Below are 18,817 nucleotides of genomic sequence, written 5' to 3'. Positions count from 1 at the left end.
AGTCAATTGTTTTCCGCTCTTAAGAGTTGGAAATTTTCAAGTTAACTGTAAAATCCTAGAAGTAAATTTAAATCTGCAACTTGTTAGGAGTTGAGAACAATTAAAAAAAAAAAAGTCTAATTAAGCAAATGATCAGTTCAATTAAGGGGTTAGTTCAGTAAGTGAGGGCTCGGTTGGAATGAAAACCAGCAGACACAGGGGGTCCCCAGGACCGGGGTTGAGAAGTGCTGATCTAGATCCACGTTCTCAGGATAGTAAGTTGCTTTGCTCTGTGCTGTACTGGTGCAAGCAGTCAAATGTTACATTATTTTACATATTAAAAACAGGTATGCTGTTGAAACTGTACTAGTGCATTGCTGTACATCAGCTACAGATGTGTATGTGGGTAAAATAAAACCTATAGCATTTATTTTCTAGTTTAAAAGTTGGTAAACTTTCTCTTTTTTTTTCAATAGATCCACCAATTCTGTGCTCGTTCTTTGTAATATGATTCTTAAAGTATGATTTGTAATACTTTCAAAATGCTTTCCTTAAAAGGGGGGGCTGGGGGGAGCGGGGGGAGCGGGGGGAGCGGGGGGAGCGGGGGGGGGCTGGGGCGGGTGCCCAAAATAAGCACATTGGAAAATACTGTTGCTGTACACACAACACAGTCCACTAATGCCAAACCTTTTTAATATTGTGATCACATATTTGCAACTTGGAGGAAAATACCAAAAAAAATAAAATGACACAAATGTAATTCAAATATGTTCTTATTGCACTGCATCCATGCCAAGTGCAGCAACTGAAGTGCTGCACACACTTTAATACATAAAAAGCAATGCATTTCAATAACGTGGAGAATACCCAGTCAGTACAAACAGCAGGTCAGTCACATTCTGTACAGTATCTAAAAGGGAATGACTTTTCTGAAATAGTACTGTAAGGTACACAGCCTGGTCAAACTGTCATGCAGCAAATCAGCCTTGAAGGGAAAGCCAGGACCTTGTATCGCTGTCTAAGACGGTGATCAGTGCCACAGTTGGACTGTCCTGCAAAATAGGCTCAGTAATTAGGGACAATATTAATTGCATTTTATACATTAACCCAGCAGTGGCTGCAGTTGGATCATAAAACATTAGGGTATGCAATGCCAATTTGTTTAGCATTATGCAAAATAAAGTAACTATAGGCTTACTTTGCTTATTGTAATATTCCTTTCAGTCACTCCCACAATTCTACCAAGCCATGCATGCCATTCTTTAAAATGCATATACATGGCTGCCCCACAGCGTTCATAAACAGGTGTTAATCGTAAACATTTTTTTTTTAAATTGTGATATAAAATAAAAGGTAAATACATGCAAAACACATACGTTCATGAGATTTTCGATTCTAAAAAAAAAAAAAAGCTAGCCTCTATTGCACGCTGAAATCCCAAATGCACAGAGAGAGCCCTATATTAAATTCCATCGGATGTTTTTAGTTAACACAATGCCATGTTCAAGATCTAACCATTATCTATCTATCTATCTATCTATCTATCTATCTATCTCTATATAATCACCAATGCATTACATTGGGTTAAACACAAAACACAATTGGGTAAAGGTATCAAATGATGCACAAAAACGTACTGAACAGAAAGTAAACAGTTTCGACCAGCGGTTCTCAATGTTTTTGGACTGCGTCCCCCTTTCCCCTTGTCTGTGGTATTTGACTGCACGATGCCGACACTAACAATCAACCATTTTGTTACAGACTTTCAACAAGTCTGACACAAACAATTGTGGCTGTTACTTAATTAAACCCTTCTAAAAAAACACACACACACACACAAAAATGCTTAACATAAAAACAGCAGTCCTACGAGCAGGCTGTGTGACTCAGAAATGCATGCAATCTTGTTAATCTTCTGCATCTACATTTATTTTTTATATATATACACTTTTTTATTATTATTTTTAAGTGCTGAATGTTATTTTAAAAGGTTCCAATGTCCACGGCAACCGAGCGTGTCAATTAAAACATTGACTGAAATTGAAATTATGAAATGTATATGTAAACGGGAAGTAGTTTAATGCTCCCCATTTAAAAAAACAAAACCAATCTCAAACTGAACGACGATAAAAACAGGATGAAAATGTATGAATACGAAAAAAATATATATTATTTCTTTTTTTTTTTAAATCAATAATGTGTATGTAAATTATTTAAGAGGGTAAAAGATTGGGGTCGTCTGTCCGTCCCGTCCTGTGTCTCCCATGGTAAAGGAACGGCCGTGTGATGAATCATACAGTGCAGGGGAGTATTGAGTATTCTAAACTGGGGCGAAAGCCAGGGGTAAAATAATTGGGCACTCTAAATTTATATACAAAAAAAAATGTGTTGAATTAAATCCTTCCACTACTAGCTAGAAGAGAAATCCTTTCCTATACTTTGCACTGCTACAGATTTGCAATGGAACACATTAAGTGAGACTTGCAATTGTTTTAACCTGAATTGTGCATATGATTTAATAACAGGCATTATGCAACTCAATATCCAACAGTACTGGACTGTAAAAAAAATACGTTGAAACAAATCTTGTTTTTCCAATGTGCGTGGAGGGATGCCAAAACTAGAAATTTGTTCCCCTTTTTAGTTTTTTTCTTTTTTTATAATGCTTGAACTTTTTTTCTTCGTGTGCATTTACAACAGTGTTTGGAATCTTGCCGTGACTAAAAGTTCAGTCCCTGCATTCCGATTGGCCGTCGGATCTAAGCGTGGGCGTCGCTCTCCACCAGGCTGATCTCAGAGCTGCTTTCGCATTCGCTGGGCTGGAGGTGAGGGGCGGGGCTGAGAGAGGAAGAGGGGAAGATATTCAGATAGTTTAATCCGTGGCACAAGCCATTTCCATGTAATTGTGATTATAATGGTACTTGTAATAGCTCATTTACCCCACTAATAGTCACCATGTAGCACCATTAACCCCATTGCTAGTTACCCAGTTATGACATACAGTTATGAATGCCTCTTAATGGCATTTATCTGTGATCTAAAGCAGGGCCCTTGAGCCCTATGTGGTTTATTAAGCTCCACAATCCAGCTCTTTCCATGTGTCCCATTAAATTATTTTTTTTAATGGGCTTGAAAAGACTGCAAAGCAATTCTGTAGTCCAAACAGAATTATTTCTATCTATTTTTATTTGCTTAGTTGTCTCTCATTCTTACTCGTTTCTTGTTTTCATTCAATCGTTATTATTTAAATCAATATTATTATTATAATTAGTTATGCTATTTCTTAACTAAGCCCCGCCTACCTGTCAGGTGACTCGTAAAAGAGGGGGAGGATGCGCTCGTGGTCCTCCTGCATGGCCCAACCCCCCTCCTCCTGAGCACATCCCTGATTGGACGAGGCGTAGCGGAGGATGGCGGTGGTGACGCTGCAGGGGGCGTGTCCCTGAACGCAGGCCTCGATCTGGGCTGGAGAGAGCTGGGTCTGCAGGAAGAGGTGGAGCTGGCTGTCCGACAGGAACACAGTCCTGTTCACCACTCTGCGCAAGCAAGGGAGGCCACACGGTTACACCGTCTACATAGAACAGTACTGTACTATTAGTAACACTTTCATGCACAGAATATTGATGACAGCTACTTTTGGACACATTTTTTATTGAGGCTATCATGCATTTGCTTGCTAGTCTTCCATATGCCCCCATATAAAGACTAGAAGAGAGTTGTTTTTTTTTGTTTCTCGTATGAAAGGGTTAAAAACAGCAAGACGATACCAGGAGCGACGTTGGGGGTCAGCTCCTGTTTTTCAATTCCTATAACTTTTTAAAATCAATTCCCAATTCCCATTCCAATTCCAATTTAATCAATTCCAACATTGCAATTGGCAGCATTCTGGTGAAATGAGCATCTCACAGTGGCAACAAATGACTCAAATTTGAAATCACTGTCTGTTAAATTAAATTGGCTGCAAATGAAAGCAGTTGCAGAAGCACAACAATTATTATATCTTTTAAAATGTCCTTTGAATGGAATTGGGAATTGATTTTTAAAAACACACACTAGGGGGTGCAACAATTAATGTTGATACTTTCTTTACATGCTTTATGAGAGTGTAATAGTTATGCATTGTTTGCAAGACCAAAAGCACAACACAAGATCATTGTAGTTCACCAGATGGTTCTTGAATGAAGAACTATGTATGTTTTATAGCTGGTATGACTCTCTGCATCCCATTGCATTTTTTTCCATTTAACAAAAAGGTCCATCATTAAAATTCCTATTTGATCTTATTGTGCATCCCATAAGCAACCCATCAGGACCATTGCATGTATCGTGAACCGTATCATAGCGTGACGTTATTGTATCATTACACCCCTAAGAGAGACACACACACACACAGAGAGAATGAAACGTACTTCTCTAGAAACTGTTGGAGTCCTTCCCGTCTCTTCTCGATGAAGTCGTCGTTGTTGACGCTGAAAAAGGGGGTTTTGGGTGGAAGCTCTGGGACTGGCCTAAATATAAGGGTGAAAGGAGGAGGGGGGAGCAGGATGGTTCATCACTGGGGCTGATTTACAAAGTCTTTTACTGCAAAGAGTACATCCTTTCAAGCTAAAAAATTAAAGAAAAAAACCCAACCTGCTCAAATTGCTGTAAATTAAATACCTGCTGGGTGTTCGTTTCTTGTTTTGGAACTTGATAAAACTGCATGTATTCGTTGGAGAAACCAGGCTTTGATATTAAGACCAATTATTTTCATTTAACGTTATTTAAAGTCATTAATACAACTTCATATTATTATTATTATTATTATTATTATTATTATTATTTGTATTATTATTATTATTACTCCTGTATGTATTTTGGAAAAAAAAAAAAAAAAATCAAAGAATACTCTCAATTCATTATACCGAGTTTCTCAGTTAGTTTCGTAACATATTTTCCTATTTTCTCCTTTAAAATGTAATAAAATAAATGTATACAGACCATTACAAACTACACTCTACATCAGGGTTTCCCACAACCCTGGTCCTGGGGTCCCACTGTGTCAACCGAGCTCATTTACTTAATTAAACCCTTAATTGAACTGATAATGTGCTTAATTAGACCTTTTTAATTGTTCTCAGATCCTAAAACGTTGCCGATTTCCAGTTACTTATCAAATTGTATAGTTAACATGAAATCTCCAACTGTTTAAAATCTGAAAACAATTTAAAAGGTCTAATTAAGCACATTATTAGTTCAGTTAAGGGTTCAATTAAGTAATTGAGAACACAGTTGGAATGAAAACCAGGAGAGACAGTGGGTCCCAAGGACTAAGATTCGGAAACCCCGCACTACATGTATAAATGCGACAATTAGACCCATACAGGGATGGAATTAAGACTCTTATTGCATAGCAGTGTGATCCATTCCAGGTTTTACTGCCAGCGTGATTAGCCCCAGTGTGTCCAGGTAACAAGCTCAGTTGTCTTATTAAACTCATAGTAAAATAGTAAAACCAGGAATGAATCAAACTGCTGTGCAGGAAACAAACCCTGTACTGCAGTGAATGCTCGTCTCAGACGTTTGCTTACACTAAGCCAGAGTTCTTCTGCAGCTTCTTTTTCAGCCAGACGAACTCGCTGTATCTCCGGCGCACGCACGAGGTCTTTGCAGTGAAAGCCTTGCTGTTTGACTAGAGAGATTCAAACAAAGCAAAAAATAACTACGCAGACACGCCCCATTTCTTGCGAGATAACCCCGGACAGTGCCCAGGGGTTAGGAATCAGTGAATACGCGGTGTGCACAGTGTCTCTTATTGATAAGAGATGTGTGTTCACACGCAGCTTCTGCCGAGAGAAGTGCGGAGCAAGGCTCAGCTGCTCTGGCTGCTAAAACTGACTCCAGCCAGGCAACAAAGGGTTAAAGCCTTATAGAAACAACGCACATACATACACACACACACACACACACACATATATACATATACATATATATATATATACACACATACACATGATTCACAAACAACTGAAATGTGGGTGTAAAATTGTTCAAGCAATTTCTACTATACTTACATGAAGGAATATTTTAAAATCTACGTACGAATACCAGGATTCCTCATTTTGGACTCTCGGGTCTTGCACTCTGACTGCAATAAATTCATCCTGAGAAGGGACAATACAATATAATACATTTTATTTATAAATAAATGGATATATAGACTCAATACCTCTGCTGTTTCCCTTGACAAATGCATGTTAAACATGCAAAAACATTGGGACTCTTCTGAGCAAAATAAAAACCCAAATGCGTAGCAGACACAAAGCCTAGGCCAGTGAGATCAGAGGCAAGTGAAGTCTTCCCATTGATGAATAATGATCACCGTCACAATCAGAATCATACTAACTTCTACAGTGATGGAAACTCCCATTGCATAGCAGTGTGATCCATTCCTGGAGTTACTACAAGTTCAATAAGACACACTCCTGAGCTTGTTACCTACACACTGGTCCTAATCAAGCTGGTAGTAAAACCTGGAATGGGTGAAACTGCTACGCAAGAGGAGTCTAATTTCAATCCCTGTACTACTACTACCTCTGTTTGCGAGGTGACTATTAAAACTTAGAAATGTAAATAGTCGATAGATGAAATGGAAGCCGTATCAGTCCACAGATGACAGACACAGAGAAGGAGTGCTCATACCTTTTTATTGGACGAACTAAACAAGAATCAGTCACAAGCTTTCAAGACCTCAGAGGTCTCTTCTTCAGGTGAAATCTCTCTCTTCTACTTTCACCTGAAGAAGAGACCTTGACGTCCTGAAAGCTTGGGATTTCAGTTCGTCCAATAAAAGGTATCGCCTCTCCTTCTCTTTGTCTATGTTTAAAACAAAAAAAGCCCATTTAAAAGTTTAACAATGGAAAACTGAGGGATTTGTTTGTTTGTTTGTTTGTTTGTTTACCTCTTGCTTCTGTTCCTGATTTCTTATCATCCTGCTGCAACCCTGATAGAGCTGAAGACACAGTGACATCGTCTACAAAACAAAACCAGACTGCTGAGTGTAACCACATGAGAACTCAAGTCTGCAACCACAGGCTGGCTGCACGCTTGCAGAGGCACTTAATCACGCAACGCGAGTGTGGACGAATGTCCCCTATGCTTAGGCACAGGGGTCTCCAATCTTGGTCCTGAAGAGCTATTGGGTCTTCTGGTTTTCATTCCAAATGAAGCCCTCAATTTACACCACTGATCTAACTATTTGTTCAGTTGAACATGTTTAATATTTTTCAAGGTCTTTTACAGTTGATTTTAAAAAATGCACTTGATTCAAGGTATACTACCCGTGAGAAGTGTTAAATTTGTCAAATTAATCAAATAATTAGAGCAATTAAGTAATTGAGAGCTCGGGGTTGAACGAAAGCCAGAAGACACTGCGGCCCCCTCCAGGAACTGAGTCTGACACCTCTGACGTGAAGATACCCCTAAAACATGCAGGATTGGGGCTCTCCAAAACCAACTCCCCCCCCCGTTATAGAAAATCTCCCTCTTCCTTTTTTTTCTGTCTTGTCAACACAGCACCTCAGCACTATTTTTTTTTTAAATATTATTATTTTCACTTCCACATTCTTATACAATTCCCCCCCCCCCCAAAAAAAAAAAACATTTTAAATACTGCTGATGTAATGTTCAATTCAATTCCAGTCAAAACTGGGGCATGGAGGGTAATGCTTTAAATTTTACTAATGCATTATTATTATTATTATTATTTTTATTATTATTATTATTATACAAATATGATCTACATCAGTGGTTTTCAACCTTTACTGGTACGCGACAGGCTTGCCACTGGTACGCACCGACAGTTCTTTATCACCATATGATTCCTCAATACAACGCTCCCTCAATCGCACCATCGTAATGTATCGATCTGTTTGTACCACTGAATCACAGAGAAATTATGATGCAGGGCTCCCGACTGCGAATGAAATAGTTACAAATGCAAACACACACACACACACACACAAAAAAACAAACATTGACAGCTGTTTTTTTAGGGTTTAGGCACAAAAATGCAGCATCAAAAACACACATCACATGTTTCAACAAACTGAAGTGCCATAAGGACGGTAACAATTTGATTGAATAAAAAATGCTTGTCAGTGCAGAGAGGTGCTGTATTAAAGACGGGAGCCCCAGTTTCATGCAACAGTTTTTTTTTGGGGGGGTGGGCATAATCACAACAACGCAGCGGCATGCTTATGTTCGGCTATTGTAAAGAAAACAGGTAGTATAGTTCTTAAGCATTATCCCAGCTAGGTTAACAGTGTGTTATTCTCGACGCAATCACGGTGTACTGTACTGTTATTGTATTTCTTGCTCTTATTGTATTACTTGTATTGTAACACTTGAAATGTATTTGCTTACGATTGTAGTCGCCCTGGATAAGGGCGTCTGCTAAGAAATAAATAATAATAATAATAATACTGTAATGTAGATCATATCTGTGTGAAGTTTCCTATTACCAGTACAAATTCTACTGCCATAAGAAGCCCAAAAGAGACAACTGCCAGTAGTTTAACGCGATCAGGGCTGAAGAAAGAGTAATACTGATATTTTATTGACTTTTGAGAAAGTGAAATGGGCGGTTATATTAAGAATGTGTTTTGTGCTGCGGAAACAGCTGCCTCTGTGCCAATAAAAATCCTACTGGTAGGTAGTAGCATCTGCGTAAAATTCAAATAAAAAGGAAAACGCGTTTTGGCAGCTTTAGTTCACTTTTTTTTAATTCCCTTTAATGTTTGAGTCATCCCGATCTAATTTTAAGATCCTGTACATCGACCGAAGTACAAAGTCTGTTTTCAAACACACAGAACAGCCAACGTACGGCCCAATTGTACAATTAGAAAAATAATTTAAAAAAAAAAAATACAGTAACAAAATACAAAAATAAACAACGTTTTCCAGAACATGACCGGTGGAATAATAATACCAATAAAAACTAAAAATAACATGTTGTCGATCGAAGTAACAAATTCAGAAATAACTATTATTTAGCATTGGTATTAATTATGGTGTCGTTTTGAAATTAGCGCAAGAGCAAACTTACCACACGTACATTATGATGATGTTTCAGTAACTATATGTCTTCATGGAGCAGCAGTTATGTCGTTAAATTGTTTATAGTTAGATGTACACAGCATATTGCCACCCAGCCTATTGATGACTCTACCAAAATAGCAAAGCATGCTGGGATTTGTAGTAATCCCAGTATGTAGAAAATAAATGCAGTACTTGTTTGTTGAGTATAAGTTAATATAGATGCAGCACAAACAGTTATATCATTTTATTTTATTTTTTTACGTAGAAATTAAAAATATACATATACAATATACCGTCGCCACTGCAGAGCGATTAAAAAAAGTGTAGTCCTGAAAACGTGGACTACAAAACCCTGGGTCCCTAGCGTGCTTTGTCTGTCACCCGTCCGTGCGCGGCTTTCGCTGGCTGGCTGCTTGCTTGGCTAGTTGGCGAGACATGCCTTTTGTTCCGCGGGGAGATATTTTTTAATATATATATATAATAAAACCGGGGAGACGTAGAACTGTAATAGAGAAAAGGGGACTCAAACTGTAAGAACGTAACCCCGTTTTTCTGTATATTGCTGGGCGACGCGTTAGAGGTATGTGGTGTTTTTTTTTTTGGTTTTGTTTTTAAAGGAGAGCGCGTTCCAAAAAAATCAAACGTGTGAAATTGGTCATAAGTTCCAATTTAAAAACCGAATACCATTGACAGTTCTGTTATGAAACATAATAATTTTGGGATGTACGGTTTGCAAGTGTTACATGAATGTAGTGTTTAGCACTACAGTACAGTGAAACAACATGGAGGTCCTATTGACAAAAGTGTACAATAAAACCGTATCCCATTTGAAGTATTTTAAATGCATTTATGAGTACATGGGAAAAATAGTTTGTTTTGTGCGCACTAAAGACTAGCAGACTAGAGCTTACTAATAATTAGCGCCTGGAATAATTGTTCGAACATTTTGTCCCGTCTCCAGGATGCTGGGTTTTGTTTAAACAAAAAAAACAACAACACATGGGTAGAATATGGACTGCACACAGATTACAGCACCGGTATCTTCCAAATATGAATAATATTGTTTGTTTAAGTAAAGCCGTGTTGGGGAGGTCTAAAGAGATGGGAGTCAATTGGATCGGTTGGCTGTCAAGAAAAATAAATAATTGACATGCTCTCGATCTTTCCGCGTTACTTTACCAGCACGCATGCACATTTGTGGGTTTAAATTAATAATGTCAACAGTGCATTAATCATTAATTACAGCAAATTAACCCCCCTGCATTTGATTTATTTAAAAACGGCAGTTTTAGTTTTATTATCATTTATTTACTTACCATTTAATATTGCTTAAAGTTAATATTATAAGGTCGTCTGCTGTTACTGTAAAGGGGTAGTTCCTGTAGCGGGGTATTGTGTGTTTTTTTAATAATAATAATAATAATAATAAATAATAAGTCAATGCAAATGCTCGTTTTGATAATACCCGTGTATTGCGTTTTGCAAAAAAAAAAAAAAGTCTGTTGCTTTTGTAATGCAGTAAATTACCTCAAACTGTACTTTGCTACTGCTGAGTTGAGTGGCTGACCTCTGGGATTGCCTGTTGTGTAGCGATGGTTAAACGGAATCCTGTGTGTTTCAGAATTGGCTTAACCCTCCTAAGCTCGTAAACTTTTAACACCCCCTACTTTCCACTCTGTCTAGCTCTGTTGACGTTGCAAGGAACCAGGCAGGCCGTTATAGAGACTTTCAACAAGGGAGTATGAGTGAGCCTTCACCTACCGCTGCCAGTTGCGATGTTGCCACTGTTAAAGAAGGTCACCAACCACACGCTTATTTTTCTGCAAATGTGAACAGCTGTTTTGATTTCTGTGCTTGGTTGGGGTGGGAGTGTGGTTATTATAACTGGTTGGACGTGAATAAAACACAATGAGAGCGATAGTCAAGGGAAAGGAAAAATGTCAAACCAAAAAAAATCAATGCTTACCTCCTTGGGATCTTTTTCTTCCTGCTCCATATAAAAATGTTGACACGCTTGCATACGTTTCTGTAAGAAATTGTTAGCAGCAGCAACAAAAATAAAAATAAAAAATAAAACAAACAGACTTTGAAACACATTGGTGATACGCATCCGGTGTGCGGTTGACTAAGAACCCTTTCAAGCGCTGTTTTTGTTTTTTGATTTATTTCTTCCCCCCCCCTCAGCTGCTGTAGTTTTTAAGTAGTGATGCATCCTTATTGGGGTAGGAACTCACAGATTTTAATTCCTGACTCAATCAGTTTAGTGCATTGGGGCAAAGCCAGATGCTAGCACCCTCTGCTCAGCTGAAATTGCAGCGCAGTTTGAAGCTGCAGCACGCCTCCCAATTCCTGTTCAATTATACAGGGATGGAAATAATACTCCTGTTGCATAGCATTCTGATGCACTCCTGGTTTCACTGTGGGTTTAAGAAGACACGCCTTAAGCTCGGAGTAAAACCTAGAAACTGCTATGCACAATAGGACTCATTTCCATCCCTGCGATTTGACACTCTTGTATTTTAATTTTTTTTCTAGTCTGCTTCGTTGTTTCGATTGTGGCTTCAACAAAGCAAATCCTCTGTTCCTTGTCGCAAGCAGAGGTCTGCCAAGCACGAGTTGTTGTAGATTGGAAAGCAGATGTGCGGTATTAAAACCTGGAGCGGGTGAAACTGCTGTGCAATAGGAGTCTTATTTCCATCCCTGGTACCCTGTCGGGGCAGGAGATTTATTTGGTCAGCTTTAGAAATTAGAATTAAAATTTGCTGTTGAAATCTTCATGATTCCATATGAATTATAATGAAGAAGATCATCATTATATATTATTATTATTTTATTTATCCAAGGCGACTTGCAGGTGTTACAGGGCAGTACAGGGTTACAATGCATATTATCCTTTTCATTTCTGGTATCCTTTTTTATTTTTATTTTTATAGACATTTTGTTAAAACTCACATAGACGATGAATACAACCTAACATTCTGTATAACTTCTTTTTTGTTGTTTTTTTTTTTTTTTTTTTTTTTTTAAAAACTATGTTTTGGGAAATAAGTAAAAACAATGAATTTCATATCAACTACACTGCAAGCCTCTCCACAAAGCATGTGTTGAAGAGTGTGGTTCTGGGCATGGTGTTTGTGACGCGTTTTTGTTTTAACCCCTGCAGCGCCAGCACCGCAGACCGACTCCAAGCTGGCGGGGTCTCTAGGGAAGAAGCAGAGCAAGAAGAAGATGGAGGAGGTGCTGGAGGAGGAAGAGGAGGAGTACGTGGTGGAGAAGGTGCTGGACCGCCGGGTGGCGAAGGGCAAGGTGGAATATCTCCTCAAGTGGAAAGGGTTCTCTGAGTAAGTAGCTCCAAAAGGGGCCACAAAAAAAATCCACTTTTTGTATCTGTTCCTGCTTAGTTAGTTATTTGTTATTATTATTAGTTTATTTAGCAGACTCCTTTATCCAAGGCGACTTACAGAGACAAGGGTGTGTGAACTATGCACCAGCTGCAGAGTCACTTACAACAACGTCTCACCTGAAAGACGAATCACAAGGAGGTTCAGTGACTTGCTCAGGGTCACACACAGGGAGTCAGTGAGGGAGTCTGCACACTGGGGCTAATCAAGCTTGTAGTAAAACCTGGAACGGGTGAAACTGTTGTGCAATAGGAGTCTTATTTCCATCCCTGCTAGCTGACAACTTAGCGACAGGAAGTTCAAGGAAGTAGGTACCGTCCCTAATTAACACACGCATTTCGGGAAGCTATTTGGAGTTAAGTCTGCGGAGAGCTCACTCCGAATAACCAGCTTGTGCAGCCCTGTCAAACGCTACGCTTCTGTAGCGTTAAAACCATTTAATACGCCATTGAAACTGTTTTGCATCAAAAGCAGGTCTGCTAAATGTATTCCCGGCCTTGACCAGAGCCAAGCGATTTTATTTATTATTATTTTATTTATTTTCTTTTTGTTTTGTGTTGGTTTTTCTTCAGCGAGGACAACACGTGGGAGCCGGAGGACAACCTGGACTGCCCGGATCTGATCGCGGAGTTCCTGCAGTCCCAGAAGACGGCGACCGAGGCTGACAGGACGGAGACGGGGGGCAAGAGGAAAGCAGAGTCTGACACGGAGACCGCCGGAGAGGAGAGCAAGCCAAAGAAAAAGAAAGAGGAGGTGAGGGCAGCTTGTTTGCATGCATGTGTAACGGGCAGCGTTGTGTGATGTGATGCGCTGCCCTTACAGATTCTGTCCACCGGTCAGTTAGATGAGGTTAAAAGCTCTGAAGCCACGAATCAAGGAAGCTTGCTTGCAGTGCACGGGGTCGCGCCCAGCCTCTGTCCGGTTACACATGCGTACTAGATGAATCCCAGTGTCTGTGCCTACAGCGCTAAAGGAGTCGTCCCCTGTGATTTAATAAACACTCAACATTGAGAAATTTAGGAATGCTGAAAGAAACTTAGTATGCTCAATGACAAAACGCAGGTTTCATCGCAATTCATCTTCAATTCAGGGATGGAAATAAGACTCCCGTTGCATAGCAGTTTGATCCACTTCTGGTTTTACTGTGAATTTAATAAGACGCACACCTGATCTTGTTATTGCCTATACACACTGGGGCTAACCAAGCTTGTAGTAAAACCTGGAACGGGTGAAACTGCTATGCAAAAGAAGTCTTATTTCCGTTCCTGCAATTTGATGCTGTTTTATGTACTTTGATGTAGCGTGGGTAATTGACTTTGCGGTGCCCCTGTAGTGACTGTCTGTCTTTGTGTCTGTATGTCTCGCTCTTCCCTGTCAGGCAGAGAAGCCCCGAGGGTTTGCCAGGAGTTTGGAACCGGAAAGAATAATCGGAGCGACAGATTCCAGCGGGGAGCTCATGTTCCTGATGAAGTGGTGAGTGGAGCTGGTCCAAATGTATTTATTTATTTATTTATTGATTTGTTTTCTGAACCCAGCCCTGGAACTTGTGTTTGCCTGTAGTATAGGGGACATGTATATGTACATATATTGATTTTTTTTATTCTGTTTAATTTACGATTTAAATTGGTTGGTTGGCAGGGGTGGAAATAAGACTCCCATTGCATAGAAGTTTGATCCGTTCCTGTTTTCACTAGGAGTTTAATAATACATACACCTGAGCTTGTTACCTGTACACTATGGGGGCTAATCAAGCTCTTATCAAAACCTGTAATGGGTGAAACTAATATGGAATAGGAGTCCGATTTCCTTTCCTGCATGCAGTTCTCTAATCGTGTGTGTGTTTTTTGTTTTGTTTGGTTTTTTGTGTTTATTATAAAACATGAAATGCTTGCTGGCAAGAAATATTCATTCATTTTGCTTTTATTAAAACTCTGCAAAATACAAATGCCGTAAAAATGAGCATAGTTACTCTAACTTCATATAAACTGAATCATGTATCGTTTTACATGCGAAAATATTTGTTGCTTTTAAAACATGTCCACAGACATCTGCAAAATGAAGCTGCCGCAGATAGTTCCTGTTTTTACAGTATTTTAAATTAAAAATGCAAACGTCGTACCTGCAGGAAAAACTCAGACGAGGCTGATCTGGTCCCCGCCAAGGAGGCCAATGTGAAGTGTCCACAGGTGGTCATCTCGTTCTACGAGGAACGGCTCACGTGGCACTCCTACCCATCGGAGGAAGAGGAGAAGAAAGAGGACAAGAACTAACTGAGGGGCGCCAAATCCCTCCTTCACTGCTTTCAGCAACAGGGCTGGAAATAAGACTCCTGTTGCATAGCAGTTGAACCCGTTCCAGGTTTTAATACGAGCTTCATGAGCCCCATCTGCAGGGCTGCAAATCGTTTTTTTTTTTTTCTTTTTAAATTGGTGCTGAACTGTTTTGAAAGTTTAGCACCGGATAGTTACTGGTGCTAAAGTGATCAAACTCTCCACCGCTTTTCTCACAACGTCCCACACCAAAACACGAACCTTCTGTCCTGTGTATGTGGAGCAGTGTGGGGGGGAGCATGTGAGTAGTCCAGACCCAATGAGAAACTGTCATCATATGTGGTTGCTAAGCAGTAAAATAAATAATAATTAAACATGTCTACTGGCGCCAGAATTTAATGTTGGTGCTGGCACAGTATAAGGTACCCTGGCACTATAACCTGTGCCATGGTGCCAAATTTTCACCCCTGCCCACAGCACGTAGGCAACGAATTTAGGTGTGCGTCTTATTAAAAACTAATAGTAAAACCAGGAATGGATCTGCAAGCGGGAGTCGTATTTCCAGCCCTGCAACAAGAGATGGACAGTGGTGTGTGTTTTTTTTTAAACACGGAGAAGAGGAGGAAGAGGTTGTTCAGTTGTACAAAATGTACAGTGAACAGTTTGAAAAGCAAAAAAAGGAATTGCAGTATCCCTTTACTGAGCAAGGGAGGAGGGGGGGAGATCCAGAGTTTGAAGGAGCGTTAGGTTAAATGATGTGGGTGTTCAGTTCCCCCCCCCCTTTTTTTTTTTTTTAAACGAAGTACATGAAAATTAGGAATATATATGGACGAAGGCTATATTTGCATCCTGAGCCATTCTAAAAACAAGACATAATACCACAGTAGTGACGTCAAAAAGTGATCATTCCTCTAGAGGAAAATATACTTGAACTTTGACCCATTCTCTCGACAACACCCACAGTACAGAAATGTTCATTAATGATCAACAAAATGAGAAGACGTTTAAAAATAAAAAATAAAATGTAAAGCTGGTACATTCATATCTCAGAGAAACGGATAACGACACAGAACGTCTGTACAGCGCTGAAATACTACTTTTAAAAAAACAGCCTCGTCTTCTTTAATATTAGCATCACAAGGGTTTCTGTGACGGTTTATAAATTACTCGACCTTCGGTCACATAATTTATGACGTCACAGAAACCCTAGCTGAAATTATTCAGTAACTCACTTTTTTTTTTTTTTAAATACATTTATTTTTTTGGTTACCATGAGAGTATTAAACAATCCTCTTAAAACAGGAGGAGAATCAGCGATTGAAGCACAAACTGCAGAGGACGGGGATTAGGCATGGTGCAAAACGTTTACAGAACGCTAGTCATTTATACTGTCATACTCCACTGCAGGGTGGAGGTCAAGTCCTTTTCTTTCAAAGGTTTTTTATTCCTATTCCCATTCCTTTTACAACAAAGCCTTTACGGAGCAAGCATACTTACACCTTGTCCACAGCACATGCAATTACACACGTTGCTGGCAAGTTGTATGTTTGCTCAATAAAAAGATTTGGAATTCATTGAAAGGTAACTGGAATTGGAAATTGCTTTTAAAAAGGAATTTGAAATGGAATTGCAGTTGGGGCTTCATGCGAGACGGGTTTGCTGCGCTGCGCTGTGGTGTCTGTCGCTTAGGATTCGGAAGAAAGGGATACTGCAAGTTTTCTTTCTTTTTGTTTTCTTGTCTCAGATCTTACCATCAAGGTTGGGGTCATTTCCTGTTCCTTCAAAGGAACTGGAATTCTTAATGTTAAGAGATTTGTTAAAACTGCTTTCATTTGAAGCCAATGTAATTGACCAACAGTGGCTTCTGTTGCTTTGAAGCCAAATTTAATTGACAAACAGTGACTTCAGTTTAAGCAATTTATTGCCACCGTGGGACGCTCATTTTAACAGAATACTGCTAATTGCAATTTTGATAGGTGACGGGTTGGAATTGATGAAACTGGACTGGGAATGGGAATTGGAAACTGGTTTTAGAAAGAGATTGAAAATGGATTTGGAATTGAAAAACTGAGATTAACCCCAACCTCCCTTTTTATTTTATATATATATATACTTTCATTGTCGAAGACCAGAAAGACTACTAGAGTGGAGAAAACTTTACGTTTTTATTGAAAAAATAAAATTCAATTACATTTTAAAAAAGATTTTGACTTTTGTCCAAAAATTTTTAAAAAACTTAAACATTTCTTTTAAAGAAAGTTTCTTGTGTTTGTTTTATAAAATTAAGTACCTTTTACTTGTGTAGTCATAGCAGTGGTAATATCGGTAGAAGCTGGGTTTTAAAAAAAAAAAAAATTGTATGTCAACATTACTGTAAACTATGCATTTTAAACTAAAGACTAATTAAAAAAAAAAAAAAGTGGGCGTCGTACTTTTGCACAGCTGTTTGTCTTTGAACATGGGTAGATAGCCCATTGACCACACTATACAGAATTCTCACAGATCCTCGTCTCCCCCTGCATAAAACTATTCTTTCATACTTGTGCATGCAATCCCAGGTCATGCCAAACTTAACAACAGTAACATGCACTCTTGTTTCAGTTGTTTACAGTCATGTTGCAGTAACTTTGTCGATATTTGAATTAAATACTCCATAAATTTACTTTGGGGCGGACTCAGCGCTCCAAGCATAATGTCACTGACCTCAACTCTTCTGAAGAGGGACAAATAACAAAGTGCTGACAATCCACAGCTCTGGCCAAAAGTTTTGCATCCCCCTGTAGAATGAACACATTTTGCTTCATAAAGTCGAATGAAACCTGCTGAGTAATGTTGCGTTAACATGTTGAATTGCATACCGCTTTGTAGTTTTCCCCATGTGCTTAACGGAAAAAATGTAAGATTTGCGAAATCTAACATGTACTGTACTACTATTCCTTCTGGTAGATTTTTGCGATCTCATTTTGTAGTTTCTTTAATTGCATGATGTTAAATAAAATGTCTAAATTATGTTTGTTTGTTTGTTTGTTTTTTTTTAATTTTATTTATTATGTCCCAATCCTAAAATTCTAGGTCAGGGGTCTCCTGGAGAGCCCCTGTCCAGCAGGTTTTATCAGTGTCTTTACATCTGTGGCAAAAGATCTGGAACACCTGTTAAACTTGACTAATTAAGCCAATAATTGGTTCAATTAAATAACAGATTGGTTGAAACGAAAACCAGCAGCCACAGTGGCTCTCCAGGACCATGGTTAGAGACCCCTGTTCTAGGTAATGCAAAACATTTAGACACTGCTGTGCTGTCGTCCCCCCCCCCATAGTTATATTTTTTAGTATACACAGTTGGGTCTATTGCTGGATTCTTGTTTCTCAATAAAATAAATGTTAACTTATTTTTTTATTATATTCCATCACAGGGATGGAAATAAGACTCCTGTTGCATAGCAGTTTCATCCATTCCAGGTTTTCACACCAGCTTCATTAGCTGTAGTGTGTATAGGTAACACACTCAGGTGTAAATTCTTAAACTCCTTGTAAAACCAGGATCAAACAGCTTTGTTGAACTATTTTCGGAAACTACGGACAAAACACAGAAACGGTTATAGCAAAGTTTGCTTTGGTACCTGGGTGTCCAATTCCAAGCAATGGGTGTTTTTTGCTTCACTACACAGAAACAGTTTATATCAGACTGCTGAATCAGACAGCATTCACCTACAGTATTCCGAATGACCTTGAGATGGCGCTGTTGAACACCAGAAGCATCCCCAACCCTTCCACATAGAAAATTCTGGAAAGCTGTGGGGGCACGCACTGACTTTTTGCTGGTACTGTATTTGAAGGCGAGTGCGCACGCGTGTGTGTCTAGAATATACTGTCTAGTATCACATAAGGGAAAGCGCATTCTCCTAGATAGATGTATTTTTATAATAATAATAATAATAAAACTTTGGTGGGGTTATGTAATTAATTACATGGCGTACGTTCTTGGTTCCCATAATATTGTTAATGAGCACCACCTAGCCCCAGAATTAATTATACATTGTAAAAGTACTCTCTCTATAGGGATGGTTTTGTATTCAGTTTTATACAAAT

General features: G+C 39.0%; 2 protein-coding genes across 5 annotated transcripts; one reads left to right on the top strand and one right to left on the bottom strand.

Annotated features, from left to right (window-relative positions):
- Nucleotides 1-736: 736 nt before the first annotated feature.
- LOC117434774 (sorting nexin-11-like) lies at nucleotides 737-9,188 on the bottom strand. 3 transcript variants are annotated; one of them, XM_034057416.2, is made up of 7 exons: nucleotides 9,074-9,188; nucleotides 6,920-6,991; nucleotides 6,033-6,122; nucleotides 5,550-5,650; nucleotides 4,389-4,487; nucleotides 3,282-3,515; nucleotides 737-2,817 (listed from the first exon to the last, which is right to left on the bottom strand). In XM_034057416.2, exons 2-7 carry the CDS (start codon nucleotides 6,986-6,988, stop codon nucleotides 2,739-2,741), a joined length of 672 nt encoding a protein of 223 aa, XP_033913307.2. In that variant the 5' UTR covers nucleotides 6,989-6,991; nucleotides 9,074-9,188; the 3' UTR covers nucleotides 737-2,738. The 3 variants fall into 3 exon arrangements, with proteins under 3 accessions (XP_033913307.2, XP_033913309.2, XP_033913308.2); XM_034057418.2 differs by having other exon boundaries at nucleotides 6,920-7,009; nucleotides 9,065-9,185; XM_034057417.2 differs by having other exon boundaries at nucleotides 9,065-9,185.
- A 249-nt stretch (nucleotides 9,189-9,437) lies between these two features.
- Nucleotides 9,438-17,739, top strand: LOC117434763 (chromobox protein homolog 1). 2 transcript variants are annotated; one of them, XM_034057404.3, is made up of 6 exons: nucleotides 9,438-9,637; nucleotides 10,741-10,853; nucleotides 12,221-12,398; nucleotides 13,031-13,211; nucleotides 13,837-13,931; nucleotides 14,584-17,739. In XM_034057404.3, exons 2-6 carry the CDS (start codon nucleotides 10,799-10,801, stop codon nucleotides 14,726-14,728), a joined length of 654 nt encoding a protein of 217 aa, XP_033913295.2. In that variant the 5' UTR covers nucleotides 9,438-9,637; nucleotides 10,741-10,798; the 3' UTR covers nucleotides 14,729-17,739. The 2 variants fall into 2 exon arrangements, with proteins under 2 accessions (XP_033913295.2, XP_033913296.2); XM_034057405.3 differs by lacking the exon at nucleotides 10,741-10,853.
- The last annotated feature ends 1,078 nt before the right edge of the window (nucleotides 17,740-18,817 follow it).

This window comes from Acipenser ruthenus, chromosome 28, assembly GCF_902713425.1.
Source record: "Acipenser ruthenus chromosome 28, fAciRut3.2 maternal haplotype, whole genome shotgun sequence".
In the NCBI taxonomy this organism is placed as follows: domain Eukaryota; kingdom Metazoa; phylum Chordata; class Actinopteri; order Acipenseriformes; family Acipenseridae; genus Acipenser; species Acipenser ruthenus.
Note: the sequence above shows the minus strand (reverse complement) of the source record. Positions and strands in the feature narration are given on the sequence as shown.